The 19852-nt window shown below is 38.8% G+C and overlaps 2 protein-coding genes across 6 annotated transcripts; one reads left to right on the top strand and one right to left on the bottom strand.

Moving 5' to 3' along the window:
- Positions 1-4662: 4662 nt before the first annotated feature.
- On the top strand, positions 4663-11214 carry LOC137956401 (mitochondrial adenine nucleotide transporter ADNT1). The gene is made up of 8 exons (XM_068803890.1): positions 4663-5043; positions 5764-5812; positions 6418-6581; positions 6871-6908; positions 8931-9043; positions 9171-9284; positions 9800-10144; positions 10586-11214. The coding sequence occupies exons 1-8, from the start codon at positions 4877-4879 to the stop codon at positions 10667-10669; spliced, it is 1074 nt and encodes a 357-aa protein (XP_068659991.1). The 5' UTR covers positions 4663-4876; the 3' UTR covers positions 10670-11214.
- A 412-nt stretch (positions 11215-11626) lies between these two features.
- LOC137942889 (COP1-interactive protein 1) lies at positions 11627-19606 on the bottom strand. 5 transcript variants are annotated; one of them, XM_068788617.1, is made up of 4 exons: positions 19460-19606; positions 17587-17708; positions 17334-17499; positions 11627-16705 (listed from the first exon to the last, which is right to left on the bottom strand). In XM_068788617.1, exons 3-4 carry the CDS (start codon positions 17425-17427, stop codon positions 11898-11900), a joined length of 4902 nt encoding a protein of 1633 aa, XP_068644718.1. In that variant the 5' UTR covers positions 17428-17499; positions 17587-17708; positions 19460-19606; the 3' UTR covers positions 11627-11897. The 5 variants fall into 5 exon arrangements, with proteins under 5 accessions (XP_068644718.1, XP_068644713.1, XP_068644722.1 ...); XM_068788612.1 differs by having other exon boundaries at positions 17587-17696; XM_068788621.1 differs by having other exon boundaries at positions 17666-17696.
- Between the last annotated feature and the right edge of the window lie 246 nt (positions 19607-19852).

The raw sequence follows: 19852 nt of genomic DNA, 5'->3' as shown, positions 1-19852 counted from the left end.
CTGATGTTTTCTTTCAACAACTGAGTTTTGCTGAGGTCGTTCAACATAGGAAAACTGGTGTAAGACTCCTTGATCTTGAAAAAACTCAACAAAAGATAACTCGGGGACATTATCAGATCGGAAAACTTTGATTTTAGCATTAAACTGAGTAAAAACCATATGAAAAAAATGCGGTATCACAGAGATAGCATCAGATTTAGTTTTTAATAGAAAGATCCAGGTAAATCGAGTGCAATCATCAACAAGAGTTAAGAAAAAACGATGGCCAGTATGAGAAACAGTTTGATAGGGTCCCCAAATATCACAGTGCACAAGATCAAAAGGAAATTGAGACAAGTTATTGCGAGATTCAAAAGATAGTCGACGTTGTTTAGTAAGAGGACAAATATAACAAGGATCTGATTTTTGTAATTTAGTTACATCGTAGTTCAACTGATCCTTCAAAAAATCAAGTCGCTGGAAAGAAATGTGTCCTAGCCTATTATGCCAAACATGGGCTGAAACAGTGTTAACAAAAACAGGAGAAATATAATTCAAACTTTGAGCACTGAGGACATAAAGATCTTGGACTCCGTCACCCTTGCCAATCGTCCTCTGGGTGGATAGATCCTGGATAACAAAACAATCAGGAAGAAAACTTACTGTAAGGCCAGAGTCAGTAACTAAAGCACTAATAGAGATCAAGTTGAATTTGAATTGAGGAACAAATAATACGTTTTTAAGTACAAGGTGAAAATGCAATTGAATATCACCAACAAGATGGACTAAAAGTTGAGTGTTATTGGGTAAAGTAACTGTAGTGTGAGGGATAACATGCAAAGAAACAAAAACAGGAGCGTTAGAGCAAATATGTCAAGTAGCTCATGAGTCGATAATCCATGATTGAGGTGAAGAAATTAAAGGATTTAAGGAGACAGAAAAACAAATACCTGCCACACAGTGGGATGTAGAAGATTCCGGAGCAATTGTGACTTGTGCGGAGCTACTCAGGTGTGTAAAGTCACGATTCTGCACAAGACTCCCAACAGAATTAGAACCTGGGCCATCAGTAGCAATGGAAACCTGATGAGCAGCAGCATGAGAATGTTGCGTGGGTTTGGATGCGGGTCCAGTCGGATGGCCATGGATCTTGAAGCAACGAGCAATAGTATGGCCAACAGTCTTGCAATGAGTACAATAATACTTATCCTTGTTCGGATTCCGGGGAGCATGGAAATTCTGATTCCGAGAAGCATTGGGATGCGGATTCCGGGGAGCGTTGTAATTTGGTTGAAATTTTTGAGAGGTATGTGGGCCAGGTTTATGAACATCTGTCTGCCCAGATTTAAACGCGAATGCCATTGTGTCGGTGGGGGTATGCGAACTCGAGGCTTGAGGGATCCTCCGTTGTTGTTCCTCTTGGACAACCAGAGAAAAAATATGATTAAGAGGAGGCATCGGATCCATGAGGAACAACTGACCACGAACATGGGAGAAAGAGTCATCAAGGCCCATCAAGAAGGACATGACATACTCCATGTTGTGGTAATCAATAAGATCCTTAACTCCACCACAATATTTTCCACAAGAGCAATGAGGACGGTAATTATTCAGTTCTCCCCAAAGGGTCGTCAACTTCGTGAAATAAATGTTAACGGAATCCTTGTCTTGGCGCAAGTTCTTCAATTCCCGTTTAAGTTGAAAAATGCGCGGACCATTGCGTTGTTGATAAAGATCTCGAAGAGCGAGCCAAATTTTGCGGGCAGAAGCAGCAAACATAACACTCGTAGAGATTTCTTGAGATTTCCTTGGAAACCGAATTTAAAATCCAGGAGATGACAATATAGTTATTCTGGGTCCAGGAGTTCAAAAAAGGAGGATCAACACTCTGAGGTATAGGTATAGAACCATCGATAAAGCCCACTTTATTCTTCACGGATAAGGCGAGGGACATTGCACGGCTCCAACTGGTGTAGTTTTCACCAGTAAGTAGCTGTGAGACAAGAACATGCCCAGGGCTGTCCGAATGGTGAAGGTAGTATAGGTGCGAAGGTTCGTCAAAATTGGAACGAGTCAAATTGGTACGAAGACCAGAATCGGAAACGCCCGTCGATGAATAAGTCTCCATGGAGCCCCCAGAATGCAACAGAAAAACGAAAAATTGAACAACAAATGTACCACAGCACACCGTTCGGCCAACCACAAAAAAAGGAAGGAAACTTAACCTTCACGGCTAAATCCAAAGGTAATAAAAAGATCAGAGAGAGCACCAGCTCTCGGCCAAATCAAGAGACAAATTAGGTCACGACAACGGCGCCAGAGCACCACTACCGAAAGCAATGAAAAAAAAATTAGAGAGAGCATCAACTCTCGGCCAAATGTAGAGACAAATTTGGTCACGACAACGGCGCCAGAGCACCACGACCGAAACAGGGGCAAATCAGCCCTCACGGCAACGGCAACGGCACCGGAGCACCACTACCGAAAGCCATTCTTCACAGCAGAGACGCTATCTCGCCGAGAAAAAAAAAAAACACAGGAGCTTAACTTCTGTCGAAAAAAAATATTTTAGGAGGAAGATGAAATCTAACCTCTGTGTCGGAAGATCAACTTAAATGGAGAGATGAAATCAGGTCGTCGATGACCGTCACCGAAATGGGTTGCCGAAATGAACGAAACGAGTCGCCGGAAATAGGTCGCCAAAAGAAGGGTTGTCGGCCGAAAATACTCAGAGGATGAGGATCATCCACTTTGATACCATGTTAGAATTCTGGATTGAAAAGAGCCGTTGCTCTGTTCGTCGGGTTGGCAGCGGTCAAGAAGACGAAGACGCTGATTCGTGAAGAATAGTTTTTATTAAAAATACTGTTACGAATAACATGTAGTTTTATACAGTAAAAGGTAAAAGGGCAAAATGGTAAAATATAAATAAAGTAAATTACATTCTAATAGGAAGTGTGTCAACGTCCCTGGATTCCTCCACCATTTCATGGTGGGTACCATTCTTGCAAACTTCATAACCGAGCAAACCAAGGCACACTCAAGTGGTCCCAGACAAAAGCCTCTTGAAATTTGAAGCTGCCTCTTCAGGTGTCGAAAAGCCCAAATAATGTCACTTAAATGCAGTTCATGAAGAAGGTGATGACCCTCAAGATCGATGGTCTAGCCATATAGGACACAAAGGCCATTAAGAACAGTCTAAACCTTCTTAAATTCTGGATTATAGACAAGAATTACCATTGGTAACTGATAACCACCTAATTGATAAACACCACTGCTGGTTCAGTGGTAAGTGGTGGTTGAACGTAGTAGGTGGGGAAAGTGCATCGCTTCACTTTTAAATAATTGCTTGAGAAGAAAGCATGATTACGAGTTAATTGCCTAGATGGTCCTCTCTCTCTCTCTCTCTCTATGTATGGAGTTAATTAGACTTTCTTATGTGCCAAGTTAGAGCTAATTGATGTAATTTAGTTACGCTCTTCTCACTCTTCTGCAACTAACAAAAAGATAATCGGAACCAAGGCCGGCATTTTCAAGGACCAAAACAAACATATCGTTTTCGATCGGAGAAATTCTGTCATCTAAACTCGTAAATCTACAGATAAGTTCTTAACCAGAAAAAGCGAGACTTCGACTTTGCGGATCAGAGAACTTACCAGACGGAGACGTCAATCCTTCAGTAAAATGGAAAAGTTGCTCGAAAGTGTATTTGCTTTTCATGCGTCACGGGAGATCCAAAGGTTGAAAGAGAAGCACGCACCCTCTCTACTAATGAACCTCTTCTTTCTCTCATGAGAAATCTCTTTCTTCAGTGGCCGATGGCGATTTCTTGTTTTGATTGCCCAAATCACCCGCGCAAATTGACATCCTCTCGCTTTTTACTTTCCTGCTTTCACGGAGTTTTTAAGAGAGAGAATGGCCTCGGTTCTTCAACGGGGGATCGCTCAAAATTAGTCGGAAGAGTCGAAGCGACCTCTCTTTTTGGAAGAGTGACAGAAACACCCCCCACTTTGTTGGAGCCACGTATGTCTGCGATCCGTTAGCGGTCTACTCGGGTCACTTTTAGGGGTACGTCAGTCATCTCGTATCAGGGTAAGAATGTTAATACAATTAATACCGGAGATATTATGGTAAAAGCACTCCACGAAGGGCCCCTGATCCGGCGAGTGCAGAGTGGACACTCGCTTCTGGTTCAAAATGCCGGTAAAGCTGACGCTTAAACGACCGTCAGACGGGCTTAGGTTTCCGTTAGGAACTCAGCGACTGTAACCTTGTTTACATACTCGCAATCCTATTATCCTACCGCCCAACTTACACGCGTTTAACTGATGGTCACTAAAGTGGGCCTCTTAATAGATGAAACCGGAATTTCCCGAGTCGGGGTTTGAAGATAAAACCGGAGTCGCGCGGATTTTCTCATAACATTCCCCCAGCTTTTCTCCTAACTATTTCTAAATTTTAATTTTTTAAATAATAATTAATTTTATTTTAAATAAAATAAATTTTTTTAATGAGTAAAAACTAAAAATATAAAATCATATTAAAAACAGAGTTAAGATTAAGATGAATTTCAGGGTCGGGTCACACCCGAACCGGTTCCAACCGTCCAAATGCCGCAGGAGGTTTGCTTACATATAAGTGACACCTGAAAAAACTAGACGCCGTTACTCCGCTCCGCGAACCTTATTATTTCGCGGCGCATCTTAGCCAACTCACTGCTCACATTCCCTGCTGCGCTCACACTTTCCGCCGCCGACTGGAAGGAAAGCGGAGAGGAGATGCAGATTTCGGCTCGGAGATAGGCAGTTGGACCGATCGCTAGCCTCAGGAAAGTCCCTCGGATAGTTGAAGTTCGCCTCTTGATCGTCTTCGGTCCATTTTCTTTTTGAGGGTTTTTATGGCTTCGGAAGATGTCGTCGGGAAAACCACGGGAGAGTCGGCCGTTTCAACAATCGTTAATCTTGCCGAAGAGGCCAAGCTTGCCAGTGAAGGCGTCAAGGCTCCCGGCCACGCGATCCTCAGCGTCTGTAAATCGCTTGTTGCCGGAGGCGTCGCTGGAGGAGTGTGAGGCTCCAACTTGTATTCATTTATTTGATTATCACAGATTTTCTTTTATTTTCTCTCTGCTCTACGGTCCCAATTTGAATTTCAACGTTTAGAAAGGAAAAACAAGTTTTCTAGTAATGGTTTTATTCTTTTTCTTTTGCAATATGAAACTTTTATTAGGCTCTAGTTCATGTTCTTTTGTTCACTTGTTGTGTTGTTTGCCTCTGATTTTTGACGTTCGCATTTGGATTCTACTCTACTTGGCTTTTCTCTTGGTCGACACCGTAGTAATCTCTCTTCCGTGTTTGTATTGTTTCTCTTCGTAAAAACGGTTGTTGTTGTTGACGAGTTGGGTTTTAAGGACTTGGTCGGGCATGTCTTACTAAAAGATCACCTATTTCTCTTCTACTTGTCATGATCGATAACCTCAGTTAAAGCTTAATTGAGGAACAGTGCTTCTCAGTGCGCCCGTGTTGTTCTTGTAATTTCGATAAGTATGGGTTCTAACTTTATTTTCTGTTTTTTATTCGTTTCCAATTAAATTCGCATAACATTGATCCTACAGACTCTCTAGTGGGCTTCATGTTTGTCCAAAAAGGGGACAAACGAAATTTGATTTTATCTTTTCTGTCCTAGCAGTATGAGTTTGTTTCTCAAACATTCGTGTTGCTCGTGGTAGCTTATTGGATCTGTTATACAACGTTTTCTTGCATGCCTGATTATATGTTTCTGCGACAGATCTCGGACTGCTGTTGCTCCATTGGAAAGGTTAAAAATTCTGCTTCAGGTTGGTTTCACATATTCATGAGTCTGCCTGGTCATCCTTTTCATTTTGCATATTCTTTTTCTTGCAGATGGTGGCTTATTGTCCTCGTTTGCGCTGGTTGGCACTTATGGCTCAATAGTTTGAAATTGATGTTTGGAGTAACATAGTTTTACCCTTCATAGTATGAGGAGCTATCCAGCTTTGGAACAGCTGTAAATGGACATTTCTAACTTCACCTGAGGTTTTGAGGGAGAGAATCTAAAACCATGGTGTGTCAGTGTTCGCCATATGTCATACAGAAAAGTGAGTTTGAGTCCAAGACTTCACACTGAGTGTCCATATGTAGCCATTCAGCCAACTGCTCAATTCAGAAGCCACAGATGTTCTGGAGCTCTCACAAATACATATGTTTTAAATGATAACCACTCACAAAATTTGTTCTAAGTACATATATCTCCTCTTATTTAAAAGCAATTTTATAAAGCTGACTAGCATGCTAGGTACATTGTTCTGTGATACCTGAAAGTTTTAAATGCAGGGATCCTAATTAGCTTTGTTTTTTTAATATAATTTTTTAGATCACTGCATTTTTTTTGGGACCTGACATCCTGGGGTCGTTAATGCAGGTTCAAAACCCTCACAGTATAAAGTATAATGGAACCATTCAAGGCTTGAAGTATATATGGAGGACAGAGGGATTTCGAGGCTTATTTAAGGGTAACGGTACTAATTGTGCCCGTATTGTTCCAAACTCAGCAGTCAAGTTTTTCAGCTATGAGCAGGCATCTAGGTGTGGCTTCCTTTCATCTTGTTTTTGCTAGATTAGAAATGGTAGGGAGCTGGATTCTCAAACAGAACATCGGTTGCAACCATATTTGTTCAGTTCTTTGTATGGTATTTTTGGGGCGTTTTGCTTTCCAGGCTCTCATTTTTCTGTCATTTTAATATCTTTTAAAAATCACCAAAAGGTTATGTGGATTTTTTTAATGTCCAATTTATTTATTTATCAATAATTGCTTATGCTTATCTTGACTATATTGTTTTAATGTCTACTCATCATATTTCGTTACTTCAACCAGGGGAATTTTATGGCTCTACCGGCAGCAACCTGGCAATGGTAACATCTTCTTATGTTACTCTTTAATTTCTTTGTTCTTTTTTTTTTTTTTTGGGTGAAACATTACACCCTTCATTCACAGTGGAGGGAAAAATGATTTATGCGGAGAGATATCTATATTGTTTCTCTGTGTTGCTTGTGGTCCCTTGAGATATCTTTTAGTCTTTCCACAAGATCATTTTTTAAGTTTCTAATTTTCCATCAAGTTGTACCGACACAAACTGCCCTATCCTTGCCGTGTTGATGAATACTTTGGTATTTATGGTTTTCATTGTAATAGAAGAAAAATATTAAATGCTATTTTAATATAGATAATTAAATAATGAGTAAATAAAATGAAGTTAGCGTACATTCTTCTTGTCAAAGTGCCAGCCTGTCTTCTAAAGACAGTATGGTGTCAGGGCCCTCCCTTTGACCTTTAGATCTCTCTGAGCTAATTTGTATTGCATGTTGTATTGTATGTTGTATCTTTATTGCTCAGCTTAATAAAAAAAGGTTATTGCCATTTTCAAAAAAAATAAAAAATAAAAGTGCTTAGCCTGGCTATTTGAGGATGGTCAGATGTTGCTCCATGCTTTTGTCTAGAGATTGAACTAGCTGTCTTGTTTTTCTCTTTTTTAAGTTTTTATGAATATTGAATTTACTGATTTTCAATACTGAAATAATAGAAAAGATGAATGATTTGTGGAGTTTAGCATAGTCAAGACCTGATGAGTCTTCCAAATGAATTAGTTATGGTGTTTGTATTTACACTACAAATGAATTAATTTTTGTAAATAACAACAAATAAGGTTAAAAGTAAGAGCTAAGTGATCAAGAACCACTGTAGTGTTTGGTTTATTTTTCTTATAGTTTCCTATTGGAATAATAGGAAACTCATTTTTCTATCCTTTTTTACTTTTTTTAAAGGTAAGAGAAATAAAAAAGAATCAAGAGGAAAATTTTCCGTCCCCAAAAATGGCACAAAAGCTGAAAAGTTTTGTTCAACAAGAAAATTTTCCTATAACATCTTTTCTTACAGTTTCCTATTAGCACAAACACATCCTAAGAGTTCGTTCATCTACTATTTTGGTTCAGCCACTTCAAACTCCTGCAAGGATTTGGGGCTTTGGTGTTTGATATTAATTCTTCATATTGCTTCGGAACCTGATTGGTACACATGTCAGATCATGATGGCGTTATCTAGGTAATTCATTAATGAATTGAGATATAGGCGAATCCAATAAATCAACCTGAAATGAGTTTGTCTTTCTACTTGTATACATTGTCGATAGACATTTGTTGTAGTTGATTTCACAGAGGAAAGATTTGAGGAGTTTCTCGTATTTGTTTTATAAACAATGATGATTTGTGGAAGGCTTGCCAAGCGTGTGTATATTCATTCACAAATGGAGATGCAGAAATGTACCCTATATCTGGTTGGGTTGATTTAGCTACTGAAATAGCTACCATACATACACAAAAAATGCACGAACTTGTTTATATATGTGTTGAAAAAATGGTTCCAGTGGATTAGTCAACAAAACTACTTTAGTGTGTGATACTTTTGTAGAGGTCTCATTATAAGTTTGTGTGATATGGGCCACTCATTCATGGATGGAGATGTGAACCTATCCTATATCATGTTGGTTTGATTCAGCTATAAGAAAACACAATGAGTATTTTAGACTCATGTCAGTGGAGAACATTTTAATATGATATTTTTTATGTGAAGAAATATGTGTACATTGTCCCCCTTAAAAATAGACTATGGTGTGCACAACTATGTATCTGTTTTATAGTCATCATCATCATATTTTTTTTTTTTTTCTTTTCTGTTCAGTTTTTTTTGGATTCATCCACTCAGCTCTTATTATTATTTTTTTCCACTTATTTAAGCTTTCCTCTCAACTTCCATCTATTTCATTTACATGATTCCTTTATTTTTTTTCTGTCCCTCAACTAGATAACAGCAAACATTTTTTATTGTTCATATCGGCACTTATGATGTCTCACTTTTTTTCCATGTTTGTTATTTTCTAGAGGATGCCCAGCTCACTCCCCTATTGAGGCTTGGAGCCGGAGCATGTGCTGGAATCATTGCCATGTCAGCAACTTATCCCATGGACATGGTGCGAGGCAGGCTTACTGTACAGGTATTTGATGATCTCTAGTGTTCAAATGTTGTTTAGCTACTGCTTTTTATATGATGAACACTTTTTGTTGTACAGACGGCCATGGTTTTAATTTCATTTTTGTTTTTAATTGATACTGCTTCACCAGACGGATAAGTCCCCTTACCAGTACCGAGGAATGTTCCATGCTCTGTCAACTGTTCTCCGGGAAGAAGGCCCAAGGGCTATTTATAAAGGCTGGCTACCTTCTGTTATTGGAGTTGTACGTACTCTCTTTCTATTCTGCTAAAGCATTTCTCTTCTCCTTTACTTTGCTTGCTGGATCCTTTTGGGAGGTTCACCTGCTTGGTAAAATTCTGCTATCTAAGATAATGATCATGAGGCTGGCAGACGAAATTAGGGGTGGGATGCAGTATATAGCAGACATAAAAATTACTTAATGGGCTAATTTGCTTCACTAAATATAACATAGTATAGCACCTCACACATATTCGGAATAGTTTGTCTGGGAATTAATTCCATTCTTAGCCTTAATTGTTGTACCTGATCCATTCATAGTATCTTTTATCGGCAACCTTGACTGGATAATGCACAGCTCTTCAACCAATTTCCTAAACTTAACTGAACTCTTCCTAACTTTAAAACTCAGCAGTGGACGAATCATTTCATGATTACCCAAAACTCAAAGCATTAGAGGATCAGATTCTTTGAGCAAAAAGTGGCATTTTATTCTGCTTTCCAAAGGGAATAAATTCTTAAATGTTTTTATGTATTCAGATTCCTTATGTGGGCCTCAACTTTGCTGTGTACGAGTCTCTAAAAGACTGGTTACTCAAAACCAAACCACTTGGGCTGGTTGAAAATGATGAGTTGGGGGTTGCAACAAGGCTTGCATGTGGGGCAGCGGCAGGAACTGTGGGACAGACAGTTGCTTACCCTCTTGATGTGATTCGAAGACGTATGCAGATGGTGGGTTGGAAGGATGCTTCTTCCATTGTGACTGGTGATAGAAGAGGTAAAGCATCACTCGAGTATACAGGCATGATTGATGCTTTCAGAAAAACTGTCAGACATGAAGGATTTGGAGCTTTATACAAGGGTTTGGTACCTAATTCTGTGAAGGTGAGCAAGCATTTTTTCTCTCTCTATTATAGAACTGATTATTCCTGATAAATATAGATTTAGGAACTACATAGTGTTCTGGGAGGTGTGCGCCCTAAAGTCCTTGCAGATCGACTGGCTAGGGCTGCATTGTGATCAAACTGTTCATGTGATTGGACCTCGATGATAAAAGAAACAGAAGCCATCCGCAGTGGGTCATGACTGTGAGCATCAGTTTCAACAGTTGAGCAATTGCGGACTATTTGCTTGATGGTGTCTTTTTTGTTGTCCGCAATACTAATGTTTGCAGGCATATCCATGTTACCTCCCAAGCACTACATTATATCTTCATTAGTCCAAAACAAACTAAGACGCGTTACTTTTGTTTTAAGAGCTTCATTCAGAAGAGAAACTGTGTTGCTGCAAGTCTGATGTATTGACAATGCTTGTATTTTTTCGCAGGTTGTCCCGTCCATTGCGATTGCATTTGTGACATACGAGGTTGTGAAGGATGTTCTTGGGGTGGAGATGAGAATATCAGACTGAGCCAGTTATCTGGAAATCAAAGAGAACCTGGATCCGATTTTTGTAGGCGAAAGGGAAGCAGTATAAAACTAGGAAAGAGATAGTGATTAGGCCCCGTGTTTATATCATGCAATCTCTTCTCTTATCTTTTAAGACAGGACAACCTCTTGGTCCTTGCCTCAGTTTGCATGCAGTTAATAAGTGTTTGTCATGGAAAGCAGCATTCTTAGATTTCTCATAATGGCTCATAATTGATTGAGATTGTCATTTTGTGAGTCAGAACGTTCAGTGTAGTTAGTGTTTGACCTATTGCCATGGAGTAACCGAGCTATATTCACCATTAGCGGTTCATGGAAACTTTCTAGGCCAGTTTTAAGGTTACAGGTCTTTTTCTTTTCGTTCGTGATCACATCAATCCGTTCTGACTGATAGTCGCAAACGAATGCTAGATTGCTCTAGTGATGATGAACGAGGAGTCTACAAGTGATTTGCATCCAAAGAATGCTGCAACTGTGTAAGATTGTGTGACCACTGTTGCCTGATGCTTCTATAAAAAATACATTGGTTGATAATAACCTATTAAGATGTAAATTCCTTTCGTGGTAGTTGATGGGTTTCTGATGTAGTGGTAGGTGGAGAAAGCTATAGCAAAACACAGTTCTGGAAATAGGACCAACGGTACGTGTAGAACCTATTTGGACCATGAAAAAACGCAAATTGAAACACCATATCGAGCTGAATTGGCAGTGCATGTCATAGCATCACAATTTTAGCACATTCACTAGCGGCGTGACAAATTGACTGTATAGGCCAATTAACTCTCGAGTTCACCCACCGGTACAAAAGAATAAACCCAAACGACCTATTTAAAAATGATGCCTGGAAGGAGAAAAGAGCCTATTCGGCTTGATATTTCTACAAAGAAGAGGTGAAGACAATAACAATGAGGCAATTAGTAATGAATTTTTTATGGATAAAATTTATGATTTCCCAAATAATCTAATAAATACATTGTACACATACACCCAACCAGTCTATTGGGTTGGCTCTTACAACTCTAGCTTTTAATCCTTTTTCTTACGAAGCAAACTCAAAAGTCGGCTGTCAAGTTCCCACTGTAAGCAAACATTTTAATGAACCCACATGAAGCGATGCCTCATTGAGAAAAAATGAACAAATAAGATGCATAAATAAAAAGTGACAGAAATTGCACAAAATAACCAGAGGGAAAAAGAGTGATGTATGTCCACTATTGAGTCCTCTTTAGCAATTCCAGAAGCATTTCCCTGAGGCGATCATTTTCTTCACGGCGATATTCTATCCAGAAGCAAAGTTGCCTTATAGCCTCCCTTTTCTCTTCATTTCTGTTTAACATCTCCTCTTCCTTCTCCTTCACCCGATTCTCCAATTCTCCCATCTTCTTCTGGTATGTGGCAACTGTTTCCATTAGCTTCCGCTTCTCTTTCTCTGTGTTGATTGCATTCTTTTCCGAAACCTCAAGCCTCCCTTGTAACAATTGTGCCTTCTCTTCTGCACCCTTCAGCCTTTTTGCTAGACTTTGCACCTCTGCCTTCAGTCCCAGCTTGTCGTTAGTTGTTCCTGATACCCATTTCTTCATGACATTAAGTTCCGTGATATAATTTGATAAGCGAGTGTGCACATGAGAATGATTTTCTTCAAATTTTTCAACTATCGCTTCCATATTGTCAACTCCTTCATGTACCGCTTGCAATGCAGTTTTTGCCATTTGTCCAATCTCATTTCGTTCGTTTTCTAAGAGACTAACTTTCCGGGACAGTTTAATGATTTGGTCATCAAGCAGTTTGTGCTCTTCATGCAGCTGCGTTTCTTGCTTCCGGTACTTCTCTTCCTTCTTTTCAAATTCTGATTCAGTGATCTTGAGCTTCTGACTCAACAACCGGAGCTGTACTTCAATATTCTGGACACTCTCCAATATCTTTGCAATTTCTTCCTTCCGCTCTCCTTCTGTTTTCTGCATCATTCTGATTTTCTCATCTTTCAGTCCAAGGATTTCCTTATGTCTTTCTTCCAGCACACTTATATCTAGTTTCATGTTTCTGATGTTGTCAGTAGAGCCTTCAATTTCCTTCTTCTGTTTGTCAATGACTAGTTCTAGATTTTGAATCTCACTAGCCATCTCTTTCATCTTCTGCTCCACAATCATAACCTGATTACATGACTCTGACAACTGGTCTTTTGTTTGATTAAATTCCACAATCAGATGGTTTGAAAAATCTTCATGCTCCTTCAGCATGTTTTCATGATTTGACTTTGTGATATCAAGCTCCTGGCTTATGCTTTCTTTCTGAATCTGGAGTTCGGAGGCTTCACTTCTCTCTCTTTCAAGCTGCTCTTCCAGTCGCATTTTCTGGGCATGTAAAGAGTCCATTTCAAGTGTCATTTCATTCACTTCCTTTCTTAGTGACATATTTTCCTCTTCCATTTCTTCTATCCTCCTTTCAGCTTTTTCAAGCTTACCATGTGACTCAAGGAGATCCGTGTTGAGGACAATCAGATGGTTTGAATAATCTTCATGCTCCTTCAGCATGTTTTCATGATTTGACTTTGTGATATCAAGTTCTTGGCTTATGCTTTCTTTCTGAATCTGGAGTTCGGAGGCTTCACTTCTCTCTCTTTCAAGCTGCTCTTCCAGTCGCATTTTCTGGGCATGTAAAGAGTCCATTTCAAGTGTCATTTCATTCACTTCCTTTCTTAGTGACATATTTTCCTCTTCCATTTCTTCTATCCTCCTTTCAGCTTTTTCAAGCTTACCATGTGACTCAAGGAGATCCGTGTTGAGGACAATCAGATGGTTTGAATAATCTTCATGCTCCTTCAGCATGTTTTCATGATTTGACTTTGTGATATCAAGCTCCTGGCTTATGCTTTCTTTCTGAATCTGGAGTTCGGAGGCTTCACTTCTCTCTCTTTCAAGCTGCTCTTCCAGTCGCATTTTCTGGGCATTTAAAGAGTCCATTTCAAGTGTCATTTCATTCACTTCCTTTCTTAGTGACATATTTTCCTCTTCCATTTCTTCTATCCTCCTTTCAGCTTTTTCAAGCTTACCATGTGACTCAAGGAGATCAGTGTTAAGGACAATCAGATGGTTTGAATAATTTTCATGCTCCTTCAGCATGTTTTCATAATTTGACTTTGTAATATCAAGCTCCTGGCTTATGCTTTCTTTCTGAATCTGAAGTTTGGAGGCTCCACTTCTCTCTCTTTCAAGCTGCTCTTCCAGTCGCATTTTCTGGGCATGTAAAGAGCCCATTTCAAGTGTGATTTCATTCACTTCTTTTCTTAGTGACATATTTTCCTCTTCCATTTCTTCTATCCTCCTTTCAGCTTTTTCAAGCTTACCATGTGACTCAAGGAGATCCGTGCTGAGGACAATCAGATGGTTTGAATAATCTTCATGCTCCTTCAGCATGTTTTCATGATTTGACTTTGTGATATCAAGCTCCTGGCTTATGCTTTCTTTCTGAATCTGGAGTTCGGAGGCTTCACTTCTCTCTCTTTCAAGCTGCTCTTCCAGTCGCACTTTCTGGGCATTTAAAGAGTCCATTTCAAGTGTCATTTCATTCACTTCCTTTCTTAGTGACATATTTTCCTCTTCCATTTCTTCTATCCTCCTTTCAGCTTTTTCAAGCTTACCATGTGACTCAAGGAGATCCGTGTTGAGGGCACGTAGTGAGTCCATCTCAAGTGTCATGTTGTCTACTTGCTTTCTTAGCGACATGCTTTCCTCTTCCATTTCTTTGATTTTCTGTTCAGCCTTGTCGAGCTTTCCCTGCGACTCCAGGAGATCAAATTCAACTTGCTTATGGTTTGCATTTAATTGATTCAGCTCTTCCTTCAGAATCTGGAGTTTTGAAACTTCACTTCTCACACTTTCAAGCTGCGCTTCCAATACCATGATCCCTGCACACAGTGAGTCCTTCTCAAGTGTCACATCCTCTACATGCTTTCTTAACAACATGCTCTCCTCTTCCATTTCCCCAATTTTATTTTCAGCTTTTTTAAGCTTATTATATGACTCCTGCAGATCAGATTCAAGTTGCTCATGGTTATGATTTAATTCATTAACTTTTTCCCTCAGAATTTGGAGTTCCGAGGCTTCACTTCTCATTCTTTCAAGCTGCTCTTCCAATACCATGATCTGCGCACTTGATGAGTCCTTCTCAAGCCTATTCTCATCTACCTGCTTTCTTAAAAACTTGTTCGCCTCTTCCACTTTCCCAAGTTTCTGTTCAGCTCTTTCAAGCTTATCATGAGACTCCTGGAGATCAGATTCTACCTGATTCAACGCTTCCTTAATAATCAGGAGCTCAGAGGCTTTGCTTCTCATTCTTTCAAGCTGCTCTTCCAGTACCATGTTCTGAGCACGTAGTGAGTCCATTTCAAGTGTCATCTCACTTACCTGCTTTCTTAAAGATATGTTCTCCCCTTCAATTTGCTTATGATTCTCATTTAATTGATTTAGCTTTTCCTTCAGAACCTGGAGTTCTGAGGCTTCACTTTTCACTCTCTCAAGTTGTTGTTCCAACTCCAGACTATGGGCATGTAATGAACCCATCTCAAGGGTCATTTTGTCCATCTGTGTTCTAAGCAACATATTGTCCTCTTCTATTTCTCTAATCTTCTGTTCAGCTTTTCCAAGATTATCATGTGACTCCTGGAGATCAGATTCAACTTGCTTATGATTCTCATTTAATTGAATAACAAAGTCTGTGCTCTCTTTGCATGATCTTTCCAAGCTTGAAATCTGACCTAATAACTGCTCTTTAAGATTTTCATGTTGAGAAAGCTTATCGGAAGTTTCGTTCTTCTCAATTTCCATCTGTTTTTTCAGTTCTTTTTTCTGAGAGGACAGCATATCCAGCTTTAATCGCAGCTCCTCTATCTCAGAAGTCAGAGCATCTGCTTTACCAGAGGCCTCCATCTTGACATCTTCCAGCTGTTTGGAAAGAGAATAGCTCTTCTGCCCACCTTCTTCAAGTCTTTTCTCCAAATCCAAAACTCGATCTTTCAAATTGGTTTCGTTTTGCTGAATAAAAGAGCTTAAAGCTGTTAGCCTCTTGGTTTCCATTTCTTGTTCACTGAAATTCTTATTAGATAGCTCCAATCTCTTCAAAAGCTCTGTATTTTCTGACATCAGTTTGGCTTTATGCTCTTCCGCACCTTGGCTGGTTTTATTTAGGTCAATCAGATCTTGATGAGCCTTTTCCAGCTCATGTTCCACATCAAAATTTTCAGCCTGCAGCTTGGAAATTTTAAGGTTTTGTCTCTCTGTTTCACCTTTCAGTTCCTGTACAATTTTCTGTGTTTCTTCTTTATCAACATATAGTCTTTCTATTTTATCTTTTAGTTCCTCCATAATGTTCTCCACCTTTTTTAACTTGCTTTGAGCAGCAAGATTTTCAGAATTCAAAGCATCCTTCTCGGCATTTGTAATTGAAAGTATCACTTTCAAATTGTCCACTTCACTGATGAGCTCTGTATTATGGTCTTTCGACAATTTCATAACAACTTGAGATTCTTCTAGGGTTTTCTCCAGTTGTTGAGCCTTGCTCAAGGCAACAGACTTTGCCAGATCAAGACCTTCAATCTCAGCCTTCAGCAATTGAACTTCACTCCTAAGTTCTTCTATGGTTCTATCTGCAACTTGTAGATTGCTTAGTAAATCAGGTTCTTTTCCACCTAAAACTTCCAAATTTTCCTTCATCTTTTTGTTCTCATCTTCCAAAGCCTGGAATTCTGGGGAAGAAGAATTTAGTTTGCCAGCTTTGGTTTTTCTGTTTTTACCCTTTCCTGAGTCTGAGTCTGAGCTAGAGCTAGATGAAGAGCTCCCATCAGTTCTTCTACTGTCAACTTTTGTCTTCAGTTCTCCAGTCAGCTTATCGTATCGTTCATGAAGGGCCCTGTAGTGTTCATAGAAATCTTCAATAAGGGCTGCAATTTCTGACCCCTCATTCGAAACACCTTCCTTGTCTTCATTGAGCAAGTTCTGTATCTTCTTCACGTTACTCTCAATTGCTGTTATGACAAAGATCCCAGTATTACTGACTGACTATACAGAAAGCACTTCAATTCAAGCAATCTCTCATGTTTAGCAGAAAAAGACTATCAAGAAATTCCAGAAGTTAATATAGGGAAGGGAACTGTGAATGTGTAAACTACCTACCGAGAACAATGAAAAATTATCATTTTGTCAAAAGCAAAATCATCATACTCAGTGGCACTTTGTCAAAATTATTCAAAGCAAACATTTTGTCAAAAGAAAAATTATCATACAATGTAACACTTTGTATTTTTGGAAGCTTTATGACATTTCTAAATGAGAAAAAAAAAACAATTTTGAACCAAATCTTAACTTCAGAAATGGAACATGTAGTTCCTTCTACCCTTTAGCATAAAAAAGAATACCGACAACTTATTACAAATAAAAATGTGAGAATTTTTGGAATGTTTTTGAAAAAAAGGTAAATTTATTAACTGCATATTTCCAATACAATAAGCATCTTTTTTTACAAGGATCCACGCAAGTAGCATAAGTTGGCTCAGAAAATCATTACTAGTTTTGTTTCATGAATAAATTCCAAAATTTCTTCTATTTTGATCAAGTCAAGAAATGTACTACGGCACAGAATGGTTAGAGTATAACCTTTCTTGTGCTCTTCCAGCCAGGCTGAGTCATCAGAGTTGATATGATCTCCTAAAATAGACACAAGGAACCCATGTAGCCTGTGTTTCTTCATTCTTGCTGCTTTAGCTCAAACCTCACCTTAAGTAGAAAGAGGATAATCTCCTCGGATGCAAATTCATTGAGTCTGGAGAAAAAAAAAATCTGTACACACTCACAAACATTTACTGATATCTATAATAAAAAAAGTAAGAAGAACAGCAAAAGAGCACACCAAAAGCTGATCAAATTTTCTTTTTCTTTTTGTCCTGTTACTGTGAGTAACAGGGGAACACCCTTCTGCTATTCCGTACCTATTCCATTCAGAAAAGAATTGAGGAAACTCTGTAGAAAACTCTGTTTAGAGATTTAGGAGTTAAATAATGTCATAAATCGAAATAAACATCAGCAAAAATGACAAAGTTAGTTGAAATTTCAACAAGTGAATATAAAAAGAGAGATTATTTAGATATGCAGGTGTTCTTTTAGACAGGCTCATTTCAGATACCGTATAAAATACAAAGGAAGAGTATTGCTGCATCGGCATGGATAATTCTACTGAATTTGGTAATTTTGCCAGTGCTGCTTTAATTATGATCAACTAAAACAGTAACAAATAGTTACAAAAATATTGAAGGGACAACTGAACCTATGTGAAGTAAAAGAATTCCATTCATCATGTATGATAGCATTAAGAGTGTAATAAGCTCCTACTAAACCCCATTGTGAGGAGAAATCATATAAATCTTTTCTTAGTGATATTAAATAATATATCGGTCTTTCATTTAAGCAGTGCACACTGTACAAGAGACATAGCCTGTTAGCCATAAATGAGAATCGACTCAGATGAAAGCAGATATATTTTTTATAATACACAGACAGTTTATGAAACGGAAAGAACCCAAAGAAATGCAATGAAAAATGGTTCAAGAAACTAGACTGAACGTTACCGAATATTCTAAAGCAGATAAAACATCTAGACTACCTTTCGTAGTATGAATCACGCATGAAAGATTATCAGCACCAAGAATATGGGAATCCATATTAGAGATATTTAAGTATTAATTCAAGTTCAGTTTTGTTAGCCATTGCAACTCCCGTTGTTTCAGCAATTTCACTGGGAATTCACCTCGACTCCTCTTATATTGACTTATATTGACTGATTGATCAATCGGAATTAAAGAAATTTAACTGTACTTTGTTTTAAGTATCAAAATTTTAATATCAAAGTTGTTCATCTGAAAATTTTCGTCGGCTTGGGATAGAAGGTTATCCAGTAACCTACTTCTAATAGAGACCATCATGTTTCCAGTAAAAAGCCAAACTTTTAGTAAACATCCACAAAGACAAAGACAAAGACCCAGAAAACAATGGATTAAATATTTACTAGGAATTTTAAACACTCATGACTCATCGATCGAAAAGGCAGAAAAAACGAAAGTGTAGGATTATTTGCAAGTCATCGTCGGTAGCTTACTTCTCTGGGATCTTGATTAGAAAGGGTAATAAAACAACGTAAATAGGTAATTTCTAGCTTCCACCGACAGTACACGTTGGAAACATTAAATTCATTTGATGATTACAAGTAAAGAAGAGTAAACGCTCTCTGGTGTAACTAAGAGACGCACTTAGCAAGATCTCTTATCTGGCGCCACCTAACGTATTCCATAACCGCCAATAAAATTCAAAAAAGACAGCCGACAGCTCGAGCAGGAGAAGAATGAGCTGTTACTTAAAAAAATAAAAAATAAAGAAACTGAAAACAAGAGAAAGGGTCTTTGACTGGCAGAAGAACTGGAAATTTCAAAAGAAAAAGATCAACGAAAGCACATCGTAGATAGAAGATCATTTCTAAACAAAAGCAAACTCCGAAAAAAGTACTTGACACTTTTCCGTTTTGGAATTTCGGCTTTGATCAAGCATAAATAAAATCAACAGAAAGCAGCAAAAGATAAAAATAAAAAGATAAGAGCAAACTAAAGCAACCAAAACGAAAGCTGCAAACGTAAACCCCCTTTTCTTGTCTGGAGAAAGATCAGCTGTTACTAAAATGAAAGCCAAGTTAAATTATCAGAAAGGCATCAGCGCTTAGAGAGAAAGAAACTAACCCGGGGAGTTTCTCCTTGGTCCACGTCTTCTTCGCGTCCTGGAATTGCAGAGAGACTAAGGTGTCCGAATTCCGGTTTCGAAAGGCGCTTTCTCTCTTCCTTCTCCCATGGAAGAGGATTGCCCGATCGATACTCGACACGATGAACGTGGAGGCACAGGCGAGTGTGAGACAGAGAGGTTTTAAACCGCTGGACGGAAGGACAACGAGAGAGAGATAATAACACCTTTACGGTTTTTTCTCACTAAGCATCATGTGGGACCTACGACCACCTGTCCTTTCTATTTGTCTGGCGCCGCCCAGGAGCGGCTGCGGGATGGAATCTTTGGAGTTTCTCAGTGGATAAAGCCCCTTTTTCCTCACATTATGACAATAATACCACTTCACGGTCTGC

The sequence above is a fragment of the Aristolochia californica genome, unplaced genomic scaffold, assembly GCF_029961685.1.
Source record: "Aristolochia californica isolate CCGP_79_NKW_82.1479 unplaced genomic scaffold, dmAriCali1.0.hap1 SCAF_1, whole genome shotgun sequence".
Classification (NCBI taxonomy): domain Eukaryota; kingdom Viridiplantae; phylum Streptophyta; class Magnoliopsida; order Piperales; family Aristolochiaceae; genus Aristolochia; species Aristolochia californica.
This window is presented reverse-complemented; position numbering and strand designations above follow the sequence as displayed.

Bases quoted from the DNA above. Each gene is read 5' to 3' on its own strand.
- LOC137956401 (XM_068803890.1), top strand. From the start codon at position 4,877: ATGGCTTCGGAAGATGTCGTCGGGAAAACCACGGGAGAGTCGGCCGTT. The intron at 5,044-5,763 runs GTGAGGCTCCAA...TTTCTGCGACAG, and splicing joins GGAGGCGTCGCTGGAGGAGT to ATCTCGGACTGCTGTTGCTC. The intron at 6,909-8,930 runs GTAACATCTTCT...GTTATTTTCTAG, and splicing joins CCGGCAGCAACCTGGCAATG to AGGATGCCCAGCTCACTCCC.
- LOC137942889 (XM_068788617.1), bottom strand. From the start codon at position 17,427: ATGAAGAAACACAGGCTACATGGGTTCCTTGTGTCTATTTTAGGAGAT. The intron at 16,706-17,333 runs GTTATACTCTAA...TTGTCATAACAG, and splicing joins GCTGGAAGAGCACAAGAAAG to CAATTGAGAGTAACGTGAAG.